Below are 17,410 nucleotides of genomic sequence, written 5' to 3' on the forward strand. Positions count from 1 at the left end.
CAAGGACACCTGGCCTCCTGAGTGACCCCAACGACCTTGGCCAAGCTACCAGGCTGTGGGCAGCACGTTCTCTACCAGCCACCAGGGACCCCAGTGCCCAGGATCCCCCCCTTGGCAGAAACTTGACACCTCCTGCCAGACAGGAGATGGCTGACCAAGGGCTGGGGGGCAGCATCCTGCTAAGGCCGTGAATGAGGAGAAGTGAATGCTGGGCTGCACACAAAGTGAGAGGCAGCTCTGTCTGAGCCGTGGGCGGGGGAGGGGGGATGTCCCCAGAGCCTGTGGTGCAGACATGGGGACTTCCCTCCATCCAGGCTCTGGGGGGGGCCCCCACCCGAGGCTCTCTGTGTTCTGGGACCCAGCTCAACATGGAGCACGATGCCCAGCACAGTCTCTGATCCTGGTCGTCAGGAAGGCCCGTCTCCACCTCCCCTTACCTGGCAGGGGCTTCCCTCCCATCCCCACATCAGAGGCCTTTGGAAGCAAGGATCCCTTCTGGGTGTGGCGGCGGGCGGGCAGGTCTGAGGCCTGAGGCCTGGGCCTGGAGCTGCAGCTGCGATGGACGCAACTGACCCATGGCTGAGTCACGGCAGAGGAGCCTGTCGTATGCAGGGCTGACTGGAGCTTGGTCCTCTCTCCCCCCCTCCCCAGACATATCTGCGGCTTGCCGGCCAGCTGTGCCGGGGGCTGGACACACAGACCCCACAGATGCTGTCCGCCTCATGGAGCCCAGCCAGGTGAGGCTGTGAGCCAGGAGGCAGGTGCTGCGGGCTGAGGGTGAGAGGGATGGCTTGGCAGAGCCGTGACCCAGGGATGGAGCGCTTCACATGGCCAGAGCCCTGGGAGTGAAGGGGCGGAGGAGGGGAGGGCCTGGAGCCAGTGGGGTCCCTCCGCACCCAGGAGACACCCGTGGCCATCCAGACACCGTTCAAAGAGGCTCGGACAGCAGCGCCGAGGTCTTCCGGTTCAGCCTTAATGAGAAGGAAGGAGGAGAGCCACCTGTCCTTCAGGAGAGGTGAGGACCTACCTCAGGAGAGTGTGGTCACGGGGGCTGGGAGGTGAGCAGGAGAGGCGCGGGAGTGGTGCTGGCTCACTCTCTGCTTCTCCAGATCTGGAGGGGAGGAGCGGGCGGAGAATTACAGCCCAAGCCCCGAGCTGGGGCACAGTGGCTCTCTTGGCTGTCTTTGAAGAAAACACACAAAGCTCCAGAGGGCTTGGCTGGTGTGGCTCTGTGGCTCCGGCAGGTGGCACTTCCTCCCTGCTGATCCAGCTGCATTTCTGGTCGGCAGCACCTACACCTCCTGAGTTCCCAGCGCTTTGCTTACACAGCCCTACCTTTCCTATGCCATCTTGATTTGTTTTAGTTGAAATATAATACACAGAACATAAAATTTACCATTCTAAAGTGTGCATTTTAGTGGGTTTTAGTGTATTCACAAGGTTGTGCGGCTGTCACAATTCTCTAATTCCAGAACATTGTCCCGGTCCTGGTAAGAAACCCCGTCCGCCATTAGCTGCCGTTCCCTTTTCCCCTCTGCCCCTGGCCCCTGCCCTGGCAACCGCTAATCTACTTTCTAGCTGGATTTGCCTGTTGCGCACATCACCGGTAAACGGAATCAGACAGGATGTGGTCTTTGTGCCTGGCCCCTTTCACTCCAGATACTGCTTCCCGAGGCTCACGCACACTGCGGCATGTACAACACACTTTGTTCCTTCGGTGGCTGGGCCACACTCCATTGTGCAGATTGACCTTCATCAGCTGTGGGACATCTGGGTCGATCCCACAGTCTCGCTATCGTGGGTAACATGCCATCGTATTTTATGGGTAATGCTATAGAACAACATGTTTTCAGGGCCCAGGAGGATGTGTCCTAGCAGGAGCATCTGTGTCCTCTACTCCCACGGACCACAGACCCACCCTGGTGGCGTCTCAGCTGCCTTCTGGCCAGGCTCCACCTCCCAACCTGACTCTGAACTTCCTTCAGTGCCTGGGAAGGAGGGGGTGTTCCTGGACCTTTGCTAGGGCCAACCTGCTAGTTTTAAAATGTGGCAACACATTAATAAAACAACAACAAAAACCCCCAGAAACTTTAGGTGCAACAAAGCTCCCTGCCACCTTGCTTGGCCAAAGCCCTGCCCTTGACCTCAGAGAGGCAGCGTCTGTCCTTCCCAGCTGAGCCACCTGAGTTTAAGGGTCTGTCCCAGGGCCACGTGGATAGTCAAAGAGCAGAGCTAGGGTCGCAGGAAGCCTTACAATCTCTGTTCTTCCCTGACCGAGTCAGCCCTACCTCAGATGCCTGATAGCCGTGGGCTGGGAAATGGTGTGACCACCAAGGGACAGGGCAGCCAGGTGATGGGTGGGACCACCCCAGTGGGGCAGCACCCCGCCTCTTGTGTCCCGGCCCTACACATTCTGGCCTCGAGTGCTGGGGGCACGGGCTTGCTTTCCAGACTGTCCCCACTAACACACGGGCAGGGGCCCCAGGCGATCCAGGAACCCAGGATGTGGTCATGTCCGCACTCAGCTCTCCCACCAGACTGGGCTCAGGGGTGCACAAGGGCTGATGGCCCTTGGATGCACTCAGGACTGGGCCAGGTCTGGCTGGAAGGGCAAGCAAGAGGCCCTGGCTGCCCCCGTGTGGGCCCGGGGAGCGGTGCCATTGCCACCTGGACCTGGCCAGCAGCCTAATGACCACCTGCCTTCTGCCACCTTCCTCCAGCACAGGGTTCTCTCCTCCCTCCCTCCCTCTGCTCTCCTCTCCAGCCCCCACCAGCACCGGCCCGGGATGACCGGAACTGGGGCCCGTCCCTGCCTGTGGGAGGGACGAACCTGCCCGTGGCTGCCCCACGAGGCCGCGGCCCACAGCCCTCTCTTCCCTCCCTGCTCTGTCTCCCTCTCCCTTCTTTTCCTCCTTCCCCTCTCCCTTCCCTCCCCTTCTCTCCCTAACTCCTGTCATTCCTTCCTCCCATTTCCTTGATAATCCGTCACCTGTCAAAAGGTGGGGGGACCGGGAGCAGGGTGCAGAGGGGGGAAGGGAGGAGGCTGTTCTCGGTTGGGCGCTGAGCAGCATGCCCACAGAGAAGTGAAGACAGGCCCAGAGAGCCACACCGCCCCGGGAGCTTCCGGAGTGCCAGGGCAGGGCACAGAGTTGGGAAGCAGGAGCCCAGGTGGGACAGGAAAGCGGTGCCCTCTGCGGAGTCGCTGAGGTCTGGGAGGCCTGAGCCAAGCGGGGTGCGGGCAAGGCGGTCGCTCAGGCAGGCACGTCTGCCCTGAGTCGCTGATAGCTCAGGACTGCAATGATGTCTATGTCACTGACTAGGCCCCAAGGACAACTGACCATGGCCCAGAGGGTCCCTGACTACAGACGGGGAGGAGGGCATGGTGGCTGCCCATGCCCAGCCCACCCCCAAGGGTCTGCACTCAGTGAGCAGCCTTGACCCTCGACAGAGGAGCCACGGAAGGGGAGGGTTGGGTCACCTTCCCTGCAGCATCTCACCCCCACCTCGGCCGGGGCTGTGCTGCACGCACCCTGGCACCTCCCCAGCTCCCCCTCGCTGGTCCAGACCCCTCTTCTTGGTGCTGGACCCCTCACAGTGACCTGCCTGGAGTACGGTGGATGGAGCGGGCCCAGGCCAGGGACCCCCTCCCCCACCCCCACGGTCACCTCCTCCCCCACTGCCACCCCCAGAGGAGCGGGGCCCTGCCGAACTGGGTCAGAGGCAGCGGCTGACCTGTCAGAGCCGCCCAGCACATATTGGAACTCTGGGAGCTGGGAAGCCAGAGTGGATCGCGCTGCTCTGAGACCCCAGGGACCCCTGGGAACCCGGCCCACGGCACTTAACCGCTAAGGAGCGAACAAGCTTTAGTGAAGAGGCGACAGCTGTCTGCTAGGGAAGCAGAGTTAACGAGGAGGGTGGGGGGTGTGAAACGGGAGGGTCCACCTTTGAACCCCCCACCTGCCACTCCTGTGCTCTCCCCACCCCCCAGGCTTGGGTTTGGAGCCCCGGGTCTGAGCCAGGCCTGGGCTCAGCAGGGTCCCCTGGAGGCCTGGGTGTGAGTGCGTGTGTATGGGGGGGGAGTTGTAAAACTCCTCCGGTAGGGAAATGAAGTCTGGGTCTGGGACCACCCCACCCTCCCAGACCTGCGTAAGTGTGACCGCAGAAAGTGGGGGAAGGAAGGGGTGTCCCCAAGTGCTACAGGACCCAGGAGTGCAGGTGGGTGTGCAGCCAGGGAGGGCTCTGGCCAGCAGACCTCCTTCCCAGGCTGCCCCCAGCCGTCAGGGGCCTGGGAGTTATGCCCCCTCCACCCCTCTCTCGGCCCAGGTCACAGGAGCAAAGAGCAGTGGTGTCTTCTGCCTCCCAGGGGCAGCACTGACTGGGCTTTCCCTTGCAGCCGCTTCTCCCTCCCTCCCTCCCTCCCTTCCTGCAAGTGGAAACTACCCCTGAGCCCTGTTAGCTTCTGCTAAACAGAAGAGGGAACTGAAGCAGGGAGGCCACAGGCTTCTGCTCCTCTCCTCATTGGGTGGCACCCCAGGCCACCCTTGCTTTGGAAGAGTGGGTGTTGGTGAGGCGTGGGCATCCATCTGATCGGGGGGAGGGGGGCAGGATGTGCAGGGAGGGGTGAGCCCCTCGAAGGACTAGTTGTTGTGGAAAATCTTCTTCATACCGGATGCCTGGGTGGCTCAGTTGGTTAATTGTCTGATTTGTCTCGGGTCATGGTCTCAGGGTCCTGGGATAGAGCCCTGAGCCTCTGGGCCGCACCCCCAGCCCCGGAGCCCCTGAGCCCTGAGCCCCCGAACCCGTGAGCCCTGAGCCCCTTGAGCCCCCAGCCCTGCAAGCTGGCTCCACCCTCAGCCCACCCAGGAGTCTGCTTCTCCCTCTCCCTCTGCCCCTCTCCCCCTTGTGTACTTGTTCTCTCTCTCTCTCTCTCTCAAATAAATAAAGTCTTAAAAAAAAAAAAAAAAAGAAAATCTTCATCCTCCAAAAAGTGACAATGCTGGAAGTGTGCGTCCCTCAAAGTCCCATTATTTCAGGCACGAATCCATCAGCTAGGCGTATGGCTTTTTTTTCTATGGGATTCTGTCCTCAAAGAGCAGACCCCTCTCTCCATGCCTCTTGGAGGACATTACCGGGTTGTGTTCCAAACCAGTGGTGACAAATCAGGGGCCACCGTGGTTCATGTAGTGTGTGCCAGCTTCCCCAGCATCACCAGCAGAAGCTGCTTCATAAATTCTGGGTTTTGCTTGTTTCCCAGGAGCAACACAGTAGCTTGTGAGTTTGAGTTTCTTCCTCAGGTATGAGTTTGAATAGCGATTTCCTTAAGTGATCGCCTGTAGGGTGATGGATCAGATTGGAGAGGAGCCTCTGGAGACACACTTTCGGCTCAGGTGGGAGGAGGTCTTGGAGGAGGGGACAGGGCCCCGAGGGACACAGATGGCTCCTCCCTTGGGTTATGAGTAGAATTGGGGAAAGGGCCAGTGTTGGGGCTATTGGGTGGGTTTCCCGAAACCGCCAGGAGGGGTGCAGCTCCCAGGCTGTTGTGTCCCCTTGGCCTGAGAGGGCAGGAGCAGGGGAAGTGACCCGAGCCCCACGTGGCCGTTTGGGGAGGCCACCCAGCAGCTGGGATCTTCTCTTGGAGGGTGCAGCCAGCCCCAAGGACACAGAGGATGCACTCCCACCCCTGCGCCTGGCCAGACCCCCTCCAGCGAACCCAACCAGGAGCCACCGAGTCACACCCAGTCATCCCCGTCACTTCTTCCAGCAGGAGGGGCCTGGTCCAGCAGCCAGCAAGCCCAGTGGCTCCAGCAAAGTCCCCATCACACAGATTTCCAGAGCCCCAGATCTCCAGACCTGGGGGCTCCAGCCAGAATCTTTTCTCAGAAGGGGCAGTGCTGTGCCTGTTCTCCCTCTGCCCACCCATCCCCATCCTGCAGGCGGGGCCTTCCTCAATTCACTTCCTTCTTTCGCCTTCCCACTACTTGTGCTTTAGCAGAGAGCCTCTACAAAGTGTTGGGTGCAGACTTCCTCCTGTCTGGGGACAGCGTGGGGGAGGGTCCCCAGCTGCCTCCCAGGCCTCCCCTGAGGACCCGCATGAGGAGCAGCAGTGAGGACCGAGCGGTGCCCGCTGGCCGAGAGCCTGCACTCTTCAGACCCTCGGGGCCCAGGATAGTGTCCGAGCCCCAGCACTTAACCGTGGCGGAGCAGGTGCAGGTGCCTCCTGGACACGTCCTTACCCACTCGGTGAGAGAAAGGGGTGGCCAGCCTTCCCGGAGCGGGAACCCTGTGAGAGCAGGCTTTCCAAGTGTGTCCCCCAGAGCCTTGCTCCCCTGGTGTTCATGCCACCTGGAAGGGGGTGGTCTGGGGGATGGTGCCCACGCACCAGGGCTTGCTGGGCAGGAAGGGTGGACACCGTGGCCTCGTGCAAAGGTTCCAGCCCAGTGCTGTGCCGGCTGGGCTATGGGATGAGTCCCCTCCTTGTCACCCCCATGTGGGTGCCTTCCTCCCAGTCACCAGGTAGAGCAGGTGGAGATAGGGGTCCCTGTGGAAGCAGAGAGTGGGCAGATGGGCTCCTTCCTCCTTCATTTCCCAGAGTGGCTCACTGGTCCTCCTCTGACTCCCCTGCTCCTGCTCTCACCCAAGAGGGGAGGGGTCTCAGCGGGGGACTGCCTGGCAGAGGGGCATCTCGGCCCACGGTGTGCCTGTGAGGCTGGCCGTCACACCAGCTGCCATGTGGGTGTGCAGGGCTCCAGTGGGCAGGGTGTCTGGGCAGGGTCACCTCAGCTAGCTGTGGGCACATGAGAAAATCGAGAAAACCTCCGCCGTGAGTCCTGGGGAGATGGTGCTTGATGAGCCTCCTTAGAAACGAGCAGACAGACCTCTGGTGGCCAGAGTTGCAGCTCAGTGCTCTGTTCACTGAGTCTGAACAGCAAGATCTCGACATGAGGGTCTCGAGCGGCACAGAGACAGTTCTAGTGCTTTCTGGAAAGTGTGACTGCTTTCCTGGAGCAAGTATTATCGAAGACCCGTCTTCGTCCCCTTGGGCTCCGGACATAGCGCCGTAGTCTGGGGGCTTAAGCAACAGTTATTTCTCAGTCTGGAGACTGGCATTCTGGGGTCAGGGCGTCAGCACGGTCAGCTTCTGGTGCGGCCACCTCCTGGCTTGCCTGCTCGCTGCATCCTCACCGGTGGAGGGCTGAGGGCGCCCTCCGGGACCTCTTTATAAGGGCACTCACCCCATCCATGGGGCTCCACCCTCATGCCCCAATCACCTCCCAATACCATCACCTGGGGGTTAGGGCTTCAACATGCGAATTTGGGGGACACAAACATCCAGTGTATAGCAACCCCTCCTTCCCAGGAACCACATGAACCACAAATGAAGAGAAAGAAAGGACGGGAAGGTGTGGCCACCATGTGCACCAAGCCTTTCAAAGCCAATGTCTTGTGGACATCAAGGAAGGCCCCACCCCCCAGATGAGAACAGCGAGGCTGATTCCTCAGAGTGCACTGAATTGGGGGTCCCATGACACTTGTGTGTGGCAGAGACCCAGGGGCAGGCAGGGGAGTAGGAGACGTCGTAGTGGGAAGGGGGCTCAGGGGCCCCGATGGAGGCTGGGAGCACAGAGCTAGAAGAGGGGCACCCTTGAGGTTGGTCCGGGGAGCACGCTGGCTTTCTCCTGAGTTGGAAGGGGGAGCGGTGAGTGGGAAAGCTGGTGCACACAGGACCCTCACGTCTGGTCACTGTCCATCTCCTGGCAGGTTTGGGCGAGTGGTCCCAGGGGCTGTGCATGGCTTTCCGAGCTGGTGGTCCCGTAGTCTGCCCAGTCAGTCTGTCTCCATCTCTTGCAGCCCGAGGGTGGTTTTCTTCTCTGGAGACCAGAGGCGGCTTCCAGGGCTGGATTCGCAGGCAGCACCCATGGATCCTGGCCCTGCGGAGGAAGGTGTGGCCCCGGCCATCTCCCCACTGAAGCCTGGCGAGAAGTTCCACCTGTTTGTGAGTTACAGCAGCATGGATGCCGTGTGGACGCACGGGCTCATCAGCCGCCTGGAAGCTGACCTCCCGGGGCTGAGAATCTGCCTGCACGAGCGGGACTTCACCCCGGGCAGGAACGTCCTGGAGAACATGGCCGAGTGTATCCAGCAGAGCCAGAAGGTGCTGCTGGTGCTGAGCCAGGACTTTGTGCAGAGTAGGTGGTGCCTCCTGGAGGCCGACCTGTCCCTGTTCGGCTACTGCTTGGAGAGGAAGCCGGTCATCCCGGTCCTGCTGCGGCCCTGCCAGATCCCGCTGCACCTCAGCCACCTGACCTACCTGGAGGCCACAGACAGCCGCTTCCACCTCAAGGTGCAGCATCTCCTCTGCCAGCCCAACCACAGGCTGACGCGCGCCCTGCCCGCCCGGCACCCGACCCCCTCCCTCTACAGCGGGAAGACCCTCCTGACCCTGAACTGCATCAACAGGGACAGCCTGCCCTCATGGAAGGTGGGGTCCTTCAGCACCCTGGGTGTCCCCGACCCCTTGAAGGAGGTGTTGGAGGACCCCGAGGTGTACAAGCATGCCGTGGGCATCCTGAATGGGGTGCAGTCCCCCAGGTCCTGCCTCCGGTACCTGGGCTGCCGGGTCCCCCTGGGCATCTTCCTGATCACCCTCTCCTTGGCGATGCTTCTCCTCCCCGTGATGCTGGGGCTGCAGCGAAACCCACCGGCGGAGCGCTTCCTCCTAATCTCCGCCACCGTCTTTTTCTGCCCTCTCCTCGTCGCCTTGGGGGTGAACAGCCTGTGCTGGTTCAGGAGGTTTTCTCGGAAGAAGATGCGGGAGCTGGAGCTCAGAGTGGGCGAGGCCAACGTCCTGCTGGCGCCCCACTCCCTGCTGATGGGCTGTGACACCATGAACAAGCTGCACTTCGTGTACGTGCTGCTGGGGGACTGCAGGCAGGTCTTCCTGCAGGCCCCACAGGGCGAGGCCCTGTTCCGGGAGGCCCTCCTGCGCTTCTCGTCCAGCTACACCTGCTGCGTGGCCCACGCACACTTCCCCGCCTGCGAGGACACCCAGGGGGCTCCAGGCCACCTGGAGCTGGGCCTGTGCTTCTGCCAGTTCGTCTCTCTGCAGCTGATGAAACACGAGGGTCTTGGGGTTAACCCCGTGTGACGACAGGAGGGGCCCCTGGGGCCGTGGCTGGCCCTGCAGGCATGGCCTCCCCGAGACCCAGGTGGTGTACACGGGACCCTCACGTCTGGTCAGGACTTTCACCCTCGCCGAGGGCCCCACAGCCTGCTCTGAAGGCAGAGGTGGCCACGTCAGCCCAGGTGGCCTGACTGTTTGGGGAGGGGCTTTTTGATGAGACTATGTGAGGGGAGGCTGGGGAAAGCAGCAGGTCCCCTTAGGATCTGGCCTGCTCTTGAGGAGGAGACGGTCACTGCCGCTGTCTGGGTGGCCGGTTCGTGTCCAGGGGACCAGGGCAGACCATGCTGGCTCCCTGTGGCCCCCTCCCTGAGCAGCTCTTCCAGGCACCTGCCCCTCGTCCTGGGACACGGAGCATGGTGATGCTGGGGTGAGCGGGGGCACCAGGCCGAGCGAAAGGACCCTGGGCCGTTCACCCTCTGCTCTCAGGGCACCAACACACAGCTGTCGACTCTGAGAGCCTGTGAGGGGCCAGCCACAGCCGTCCATGGCTGGGAACGATAAGGCCTGCGTGTGTCCTCAGTGGGGACGCCCCGTCAGACCTGGGTCTCTGCTCCCTCCCGGCCTCAGCCTCAGCCCGTCCCCAGCCTCCCTTTCCAGGGCGGAGGGTGTGCCTGTGCCTGGGGGCTGTCGCCTGGTGGAGCTATGTTCTCCATGCTTGCCCGCTCACCCTGAAGTCTGGCTTCCTGGGCTCAGACGTCACTCCGCACCCTGGTGTTTCTGGGCTTCTGCAGACGCCCTTCCCCGTGAGAACAGGGAACTATCTGCAGACAAGAACATGAAACGCTTGAGCTGGTTCTGTCTGTGGGGGCAGAACAGGGGGCACCGCGAGGCCGAGCTGCACGGCCCCCTCCGCTCTGAGCCCTGCCCAGTGGGTGGGGGTGAGACCCTCACACCCCATGCCCGTGCCCATGTGAAGGTCAGTCAGGCTCCAGAGACCCCCTCGGCTCCAGCAGAGCGCCAGGGCAGGACTTTGGAAATGAGGGGTGGCCCCCGGGGCGCTGCCTTGAGCCTCAGCTCATCTGTCTGTAAATGAGCAGTTGGCAGGTGACCTCCCGACAGATTTGAAGTTAGTGCTGGGCACATGTCCCCAGAACGCCTGGGCTTCCCTTGGGCTTGTGGCCCGGTGCCACACTGGTGAGTATTTGGCTCAGCTACTCTGGTTTGCTGACTTGCAAGCTCGGGCCCAGGCCACAGCCACAGAGCAGCAAGTCCCTCATCTGACCCCCGAGCAGCCCTTACCCTGTGCCCACCTCCCAGGACCTTCTCCTTACGTGCCCCTTAGATAAGATCCCCCAGCCCACACCATGGGTCTTACCAAAACCTTGCTCTTGTGGTTTGAACTGACCAATCTGGTCCTAGCTCAGGATCCCCAGAGCACCCCACCCAGAGACCGTGGTATTGGTGGGAGCTTCTGATCCTGCCTTGTCTGCACTCTGCCTTGACCACACTACCTTGACGTGGCCTCTCCAGGCATGCGCACACCTCCTCCAGGACCCGTGAGCAACAAACTTCTCTATTTCAACTTCTCTTGTGGAAGCACAGCAGATCCTGTGGTCTGTTGCTAAACCAAAGCTCCCCACTCGGCAGCCTGGACACTTAACACGTGTTAATGGAACACAGAGGCTGGACTGCTCGCCTCTCTCCTGGGGCCAGGACTGCCCCAGGAGGGTCGCCCTCAACAGGAGACTGGCCAGAGGCAGGTGTGTGAGGGGCAGAAAAGGGAGGGGCTCTGGGCAAGAGGGCAGTGTGAGCAAAGGCACAAGGTAGGACCCCAGGTCACAGGAGGACCTGCCAAGTAGGGGATGGTCCCGTGAACCCCAGGGCTCGCTGGGTGGCTTTGGGTGCCAGAACTTTCTTGGGGGCAGTGCTTGGCACTAGGATCCACTCCAAGGGGCCCCAGCACCTGGTCTCTGAGATGTCCAAAGCAGGGGGCATGGTCTGGGCCCCAGGCTGAGCAAGAGCCTCCCAGGAGCAGTGGGGACCCTCCAGCCCCCACAGTTGTGGCATGGGACGGGGACCCAACAGGCCCATCCATACCCACTGTGGGCCAGGGCCAAGCTCCCAGAGGGCACACACGGTCCTCACGGACACCGAGGGCCCAATCCAGGCCATATCAGTGGCTGCTCTGTCTGGGGTTGGTGCTGGGGGCCTGCGGGCCAAAGCCCAGCTGTGTGCAGGGGCCCCCACATGCACACACAGCCCCCCACTCCTCAGGCAGTATTCCCACCCTACAGTGCTGTGCCGTGTGGCCCAGAGACAGCAGACGGATGAAAGAGAGACGACAAAGTCCTGTCACTTCAAAAGGCTGTGGTTTTTAAGGTCATGAAATAACACAGTTGTGCACACAATAAAGAGAAAAGGTCTAAATGAACCACTTTATAGGACCGTTGATCTTTTGCTCTGGCGGCTTTCAGATTGTGCCAGCTCAGAAGGCCAAGGAGGCTGGGCCTGTGGGGCCCTCGGCCTCCAGCCTGGACTCCTCCTCTCGCTCCCCATGCGGCATGTGTCCAGTTCTTGCACAGATCCCCTGCTGGGGCCGGGCCGTGTCAGGCTTGCGGAGACGCTAGGCCTAGGGGAGTGGCACCCCCAGTGCCCTCAGCGGAGCAGGGTCTGGGGCTGGCTGCACTCTGCCCCACACCCCCAGCCAACACCTACCCCCGGGTTGCATGACCCAGACCCGTGGCACCAGAGGGCAGGGACCCCAGCACCCCCAGCAGCCTGGACGCGGGGCTGCCCCAAGCCACCCTGCCTGCCCTGACCCTTGTCCTTACCCACACCAGCGGTCAGTGGTCGGGGGTCTGAGGGCCCCTGTCCCCAGGCTGCTGGTGTTCCCACCCCCAGGCATACCTGCTGCACCCAGGAGCAGTGGCCTCCACATGAAGGAGGAGAGGCCACTGCCTGCCTGACCTCCATTGTCGACCCAGGCCAGCCCCTCAGCTAGCCCTGCAGAGCACCCAAATGCACCCCCTGGGAGCTGCATCTCCTGAAGATGTCTGTCCTGGGCTGGTTCTCAGTGGGGTGACCTCAGGAAGCCTGGGGCCTGAGAACCCCACAGAGGGGCTGAGCCTCTAACACTGCAGTCCTGGGAGGACCTCGCCAGGCTGCTGGTCACAAGGTACCCCAGCTGCTGTCCGGGGCCAGCACTCAGTCTTGGTGCACCACCCACTGGTGTCCGCCCTGTGGGGCCTCTGCGGCAGCCCAGGGGCTGTCCATGAGATAGGAGATGAAGGCCTCCAAACTCCATTGCAGTTTGGGCCTGGCTCCTGTAGGGGTGACTGGGGCTCTCAGTGGACAGGCCCCAGGGCCCTATGAGACCCTTCAAGTCCTTCCGGGACTCCCCAGATTCCCTAGTGTGCCCCCTTCCCCACTGACCCTCCACCTGGCTGGCCTCTGCCCTCTGGGTTCTGGAGACCAGTTCTGGAGGGAGTCTATTCAAAACATGCATCAGGTCTGGGGCACCTGGGGGGCTCAGTCTGTTAAGCGTCTGCCTTCAGCTCAGGTCATGATCCCGGGGTCCAGGGATGGAGTCCAATGTTGGGCTCCCTGCTCAACAGGAAGTCTGCGTCTCCCTCTGCCCCCACCCCGCTCATGCTCTCTCTCTTTCTCAAATAAATAAATAAAATCTTAAAAAAACAATGCATCAGGTCAACTCCGGCCAGTTCAAGGAGCCCTATTCAACACCCCAGGATAGCTGCCACCTTCTGCTTGCCCCCACCCACTGCCCCACCCTGGGGAAGGGTCTCCATCCAAGAGAACACGCATGTGGATCTGTGTGTGGGGACATCTGGGGAGGGGAGAGAGTGATAGTACATGTGCATGCATGTTTGCATGTATGTGTGAGTGTGCACGTGTGTGCCTTGCCTCTGTGTGTGTGTACATTGCCTGCCTGCGTGAGTGTGCATGTGTGTGCATGAGCGTGTGTCTGCACACGTGAGAGTGTGCACATGTGCGTGCACCTTGCCTCTGTGCATATGAATGAGTATACACGTGTGTGAGTGTGCACCTTGCCTCTGTGCACGCGAGTGTGCACGTGTGTGTGCACCTTGCCTCTGTGCACGCGTGAGTGTGCACCTTGCCTCTGTGTACGCATGTGAGTGTGCACGTGTGTGAGTGTGCATGTGTGGCACATGCATGCAAAGGGGACCCTGGAAGGGTTACCTCATCATAGGACTCCTAGGAAGGAAGAGCCCGTGTTCTGGTTCCTCTGTTCCACGGTCTTCCTCAAGCTGCAGCCCCTCAGGGTCACACCGTGGGGCCCACTGCAGGGCCTCACCAGGGGGTCACACCTAAGGTCACACTGTGGGTCACATGTTGGGGGTCACATGGTGAGGCCACACTGTGGGTCCCACATCAGGGTCCCACTGCAAGGCCACCCAGCAGGCTGCAGTTCTAAGAGGTTCCAGGGTGCTGAGGCCGACTGCAGTGTGGTCACCCCCGTGAGCTGGGACTCCCTCCTCACTACCCCCTGCACAGGCTCACCTTTCTGCTCCGTGGCAGCTGGCAGGGGCCTGGCTGGGGGAGGTGCCCTGTGCTCCGGGCACTATGAGTGCACACGCGGGTGTGTCTCCGTTTCTGGGACGGTAGCATTGGTGAAGGTAATGACCAATTGAGTAGAGGCCTTCTACTGCTGGATCCCGCCCCTGAATCCCCAGGCCTGGCCCTCAGTGTTTGCCTGATGGGGAAAGGCATGTAACCTTGCAACGACCCTGAGGATGGTGTTTAAGGGTTGCACTTGAAAGCTGCCCTGAAGAGATGGGAGGGTGTGATAGGAAGTGGGGGAGAGTCAGAGGCGGGTGGGGGTGATGGTGCATAACAGCGTACCTCGATGGGGCTGGTGGGTGTCTGTGGCGTGTGCGTGCATGTATATCCTCCCCAAAAGGGTGCAGCGCTCTGTGTTTGCTTGGTAGTTCCATGGTGGAAACCTCACCCAACCAAACAAAACTCAGGTCCTACCTAAATTATCCCCTCATGCGTCGATCACACTGAGATGGGCAGCCTGAGGAAGCAGAGCGGACTGTGCATCTGCTTACTTAGGTCTGCCCCGCCCCTGAACTCAGGGTTAACTCACAAAGGACCCACGTGGTGCACGCGGCATGTCCAGTAGAAGGATGGCCGGCCCCAAAGACCATGATGCCCTATGTGTGACTCTGCCTGGTTTGACCTCGAACGGAGGGTCTAGGATTTCTTCTCCGCCTGAGCACGAAGTTTCTCACATTGTCCCCGAATCTCACCATCCTGTGGGATCCCGCATCAGGAAGCCTGTGAAGTTGGGACACAGTCTATGTTTGTGTAAGAATTGTTTTAACTTTCGGATATTTTATATGACACTATCAACAATATGGGGTTCCACTCCAGGGCGTCTGGCTTGTGAAAGAGTTTTTGCAAGCAGTTTCTGTAAAATTTGGGTGAGAACAAAATTTAAAGGACACTCAGAGGATGTGTGGGACCCTGGAAAAGGGAGCCGGCCGACAGCAGGGCGCCTGGCACATGGCCCTTCGGGGAGCTGGCTCCTGCAGCCCAGGTTAGGTCTGCCCCAAGCCCTGGGTACACCATGAAGTCATACTGTCTCCTGCTGATGGAGCATAAGCAACTTGTTGTAGTTTGAAGGTTTAAATTTTATCTCAATAACCTTGGCTTTTAGTGTTAGATGTGTGAGAAAATTTCAGTTTAAGATCTGACTGACTCTGACTTGGTTGTGTTCAACATGGAGTAGCATACAAATGCTTATAGAGGTTTTGTTAGGTAGGTTTGTAGGTCTGCATGATGTTCAAAATGCTTAGAATGGTTAGAGCTTGAAATACCTAGGACATCTAATTAATCGAGTTCATCGTGTTTGTGAAATGTCTTTTAAAAAATTAGAGACTGAATATATCAAATGCTTAAGTTAATAGAATATTAATTACAGAGTAAGTGAAGACACACTCACACAAAAGTGATTAGATTCATAAGTAAGCTTCTAAATGGAGCTCTAAAGCTTGGGGAAGCTGGTGGAGAGGTTCAGGACAGACCTCCCCAGAATGTGCCATGTTGGCATACGGATTATTGTGAGCTGAAGACACCTGAGACCCTGCAGGCTCAAGAGAAACTTTTGCCCCCCTCTTAACGACACAGAAGAACCTAAACTGGGGATCTTTCCCAGGATAAGGGTGATTAACAGATCAATTTCATCTGAGTGACCCATCTGTATGGCAGGGCAAGCATTTGCTCTTCTCATCACCCTGTGAAGTGCATCCCTTTCCTCTGAAGTCCCAGACCCCCACCCCCTTCTGCAGGATGACAAATGGATTTCATTTGCCTGACTTTAGAATTTCCATGCCTGCATGGATTCCCCCTTACGGACGGACGCCATTACGTTCAATTTTCTCCTGCTAATCTGTCTCATGTCAATCTGATTCTTACTCAAGCTAGAAGGACCTTTGAGAGGTCAGGAATTCTTGCTCCCTGACACTGGTTTAAATTTATAATTGTAAATGATAACATTTTATAAATTAAAACATTTTAACTCAGCAAGACCACTCCTGGGAATTTGCCCTGAAGATAAATCTCCAACAGTACAAAGCACATATGCATAAATTATTCATTGCAGCATTGTACTGCAAAATATTGTAAACCACCCAAACAGCCCCTGTCAGTGGGCGCTGTGCGTCGGTGACGGTGAAGGAGAGTGCGTTCACACCGTGCACGGTGATTTTCTGTGTGTGTTAAGTGAATGTGCTGCAATAAAAAATGTATTTGGCCTTTGTCCCCGGCTCCTGGGGCAGGGCTCCTAAAACCCTTGGGATTTCCCGAGTTACAGAGAACTTTTTGATACTCAGCCACATCGGAGTTTATGCTGATGAGATAGGGCAGGGTGGAGTAGAAGCTGCTTGGGGGGCGGCTTTCAGCCCCACCCCTGACCTGTGCGGCGGGGGGGGGGGGGGGGGTTAACACGGGTTATAGGAACTCTTGAGCAAGGAGATTCGGAGGGCTTCCTGATTGAACACTCAGGTGCAAGGAGGTTCGATGCTCCTGTGCCCACACCTGGCCTGTACCTCTCTTCCATCCAGCTGTCCCTGAGTTGTATACTTAATAATAAACTAGTAATCTAGTAAGTGCTTTCCTGAGTTCTGTAAGTCATGCTATCGAGTTACAGAATGCCTATATTATATATCACACCCCCAGCTCTATGTACCCAGAGTGCCTGAAGCAACACCCACAACCAGCACCCAGATCCCAGTGGCACAAGTCAAGCCTGGAGCATCTTTGTGCAAGAAAGTTAGGAAGTGCCCAGAGACTGATGGACACATGCCCAGAGAATGACTTCCACGAGCCAGATATGAAACAATGTGAACACAAAAATAAATACTGATAGCAATGGATTTTAGCCTATTGAATAAAATGGGAATCAATGTGTCACACTGATGTAAATAAGTGAGTAAATAAATGATTGGGGGGTAGGGACGACAGCCAATCTCCCAGAAAGGGGAGGAGGGAGAGCTTTTCTTTATGGTAAACTAATAGAATGTCAACCAATCAGGTGTAGAAAAAATGCTGAATTTAGACCACCACCACTTGGAAAATACAGTATTATTGATTCAGACAAGAATGGTCAATGAATGCTAAAATGAGGGAGAGATTGGTGAGGACCAAGATATTTATATACTCTCAGAGTATCTTCCCACAAAACGTGTATTAATTTACAAAGGGCAAATGGTAAGGTCACAGGGCAAAACCCATCAAAGCCACCTTAGCCGAGTGATCTAAGTTAACCTCAGGGGTGGACAACCAGACCTCACGTGGCTCCTGACGTGACACTGAGGGGAACACAGCATCACTCCTGGGAAAGCTGATCATGACAACACACCTCACGCGTGTGAGCTGAGGCCAGTCTACAGATCACCTGGCCTGCATGCTTCAGAACTGTCAAGGTCATGACAGACAGACTGAGCTGCCCCAGGTGAGAAATGGGTAAGGAGGATGTGGCCAGGCACCTGGACCGTATCTCAGGCCAGATTTTTTTTTTCTACAAAGGACATTATTGAGACAATTGGGAAAATACTAATAAGGTACATAGATTAAATAAGAGTATTGTTTTGAAGTTAAATTCCTGATTTTGATCATTGCATGAAATAAGCACATGCCCTTCTTAGGAAATCCACACTGAGGTATTTAAGGGTAAAGAGGCAACTTCCTCTCCAAGGTTCAGAAACACTTTAGCCAGGTACCTGCTAGAGAAAGACAGGACAGATG

At 58.3% G+C, this 17,410-nt stretch overlaps 1 protein-coding gene across 1 annotated transcript; it reads left to right on the top strand.

Moving 5' to 3' along the window:
- Positions 1 to 6,022: 6,022 nt before the first annotated feature.
- Positions 6,023 to 14,430, top strand: LOC113918929. Its single transcript, XM_027587860.1, has 2 exons — positions 6,023 to 6,240; positions 7,849 to 14,430. The coding sequence occupies exon 2, from the start codon at positions 7,916 to 7,918 to the stop codon at positions 9,143 to 9,145; it is 1,230 nt and encodes a 409-aa protein (XP_027443661.1). The 5' UTR covers positions 6,023 to 6,240; positions 7,849 to 7,915; the 3' UTR covers positions 9,146 to 14,430.
- The last annotated feature ends 2,980 nt before the right edge of the window (positions 14,431 to 17,410 follow it).

The sequence above is a fragment of the Zalophus californianus genome, chromosome 15, assembly GCF_009762305.2.
Source record: "Zalophus californianus isolate mZalCal1 chromosome 15, mZalCal1.pri.v2, whole genome shotgun sequence".
NCBI lineage: Eukaryota > Metazoa > Chordata > Mammalia > Carnivora > Otariidae > Zalophus > Zalophus californianus.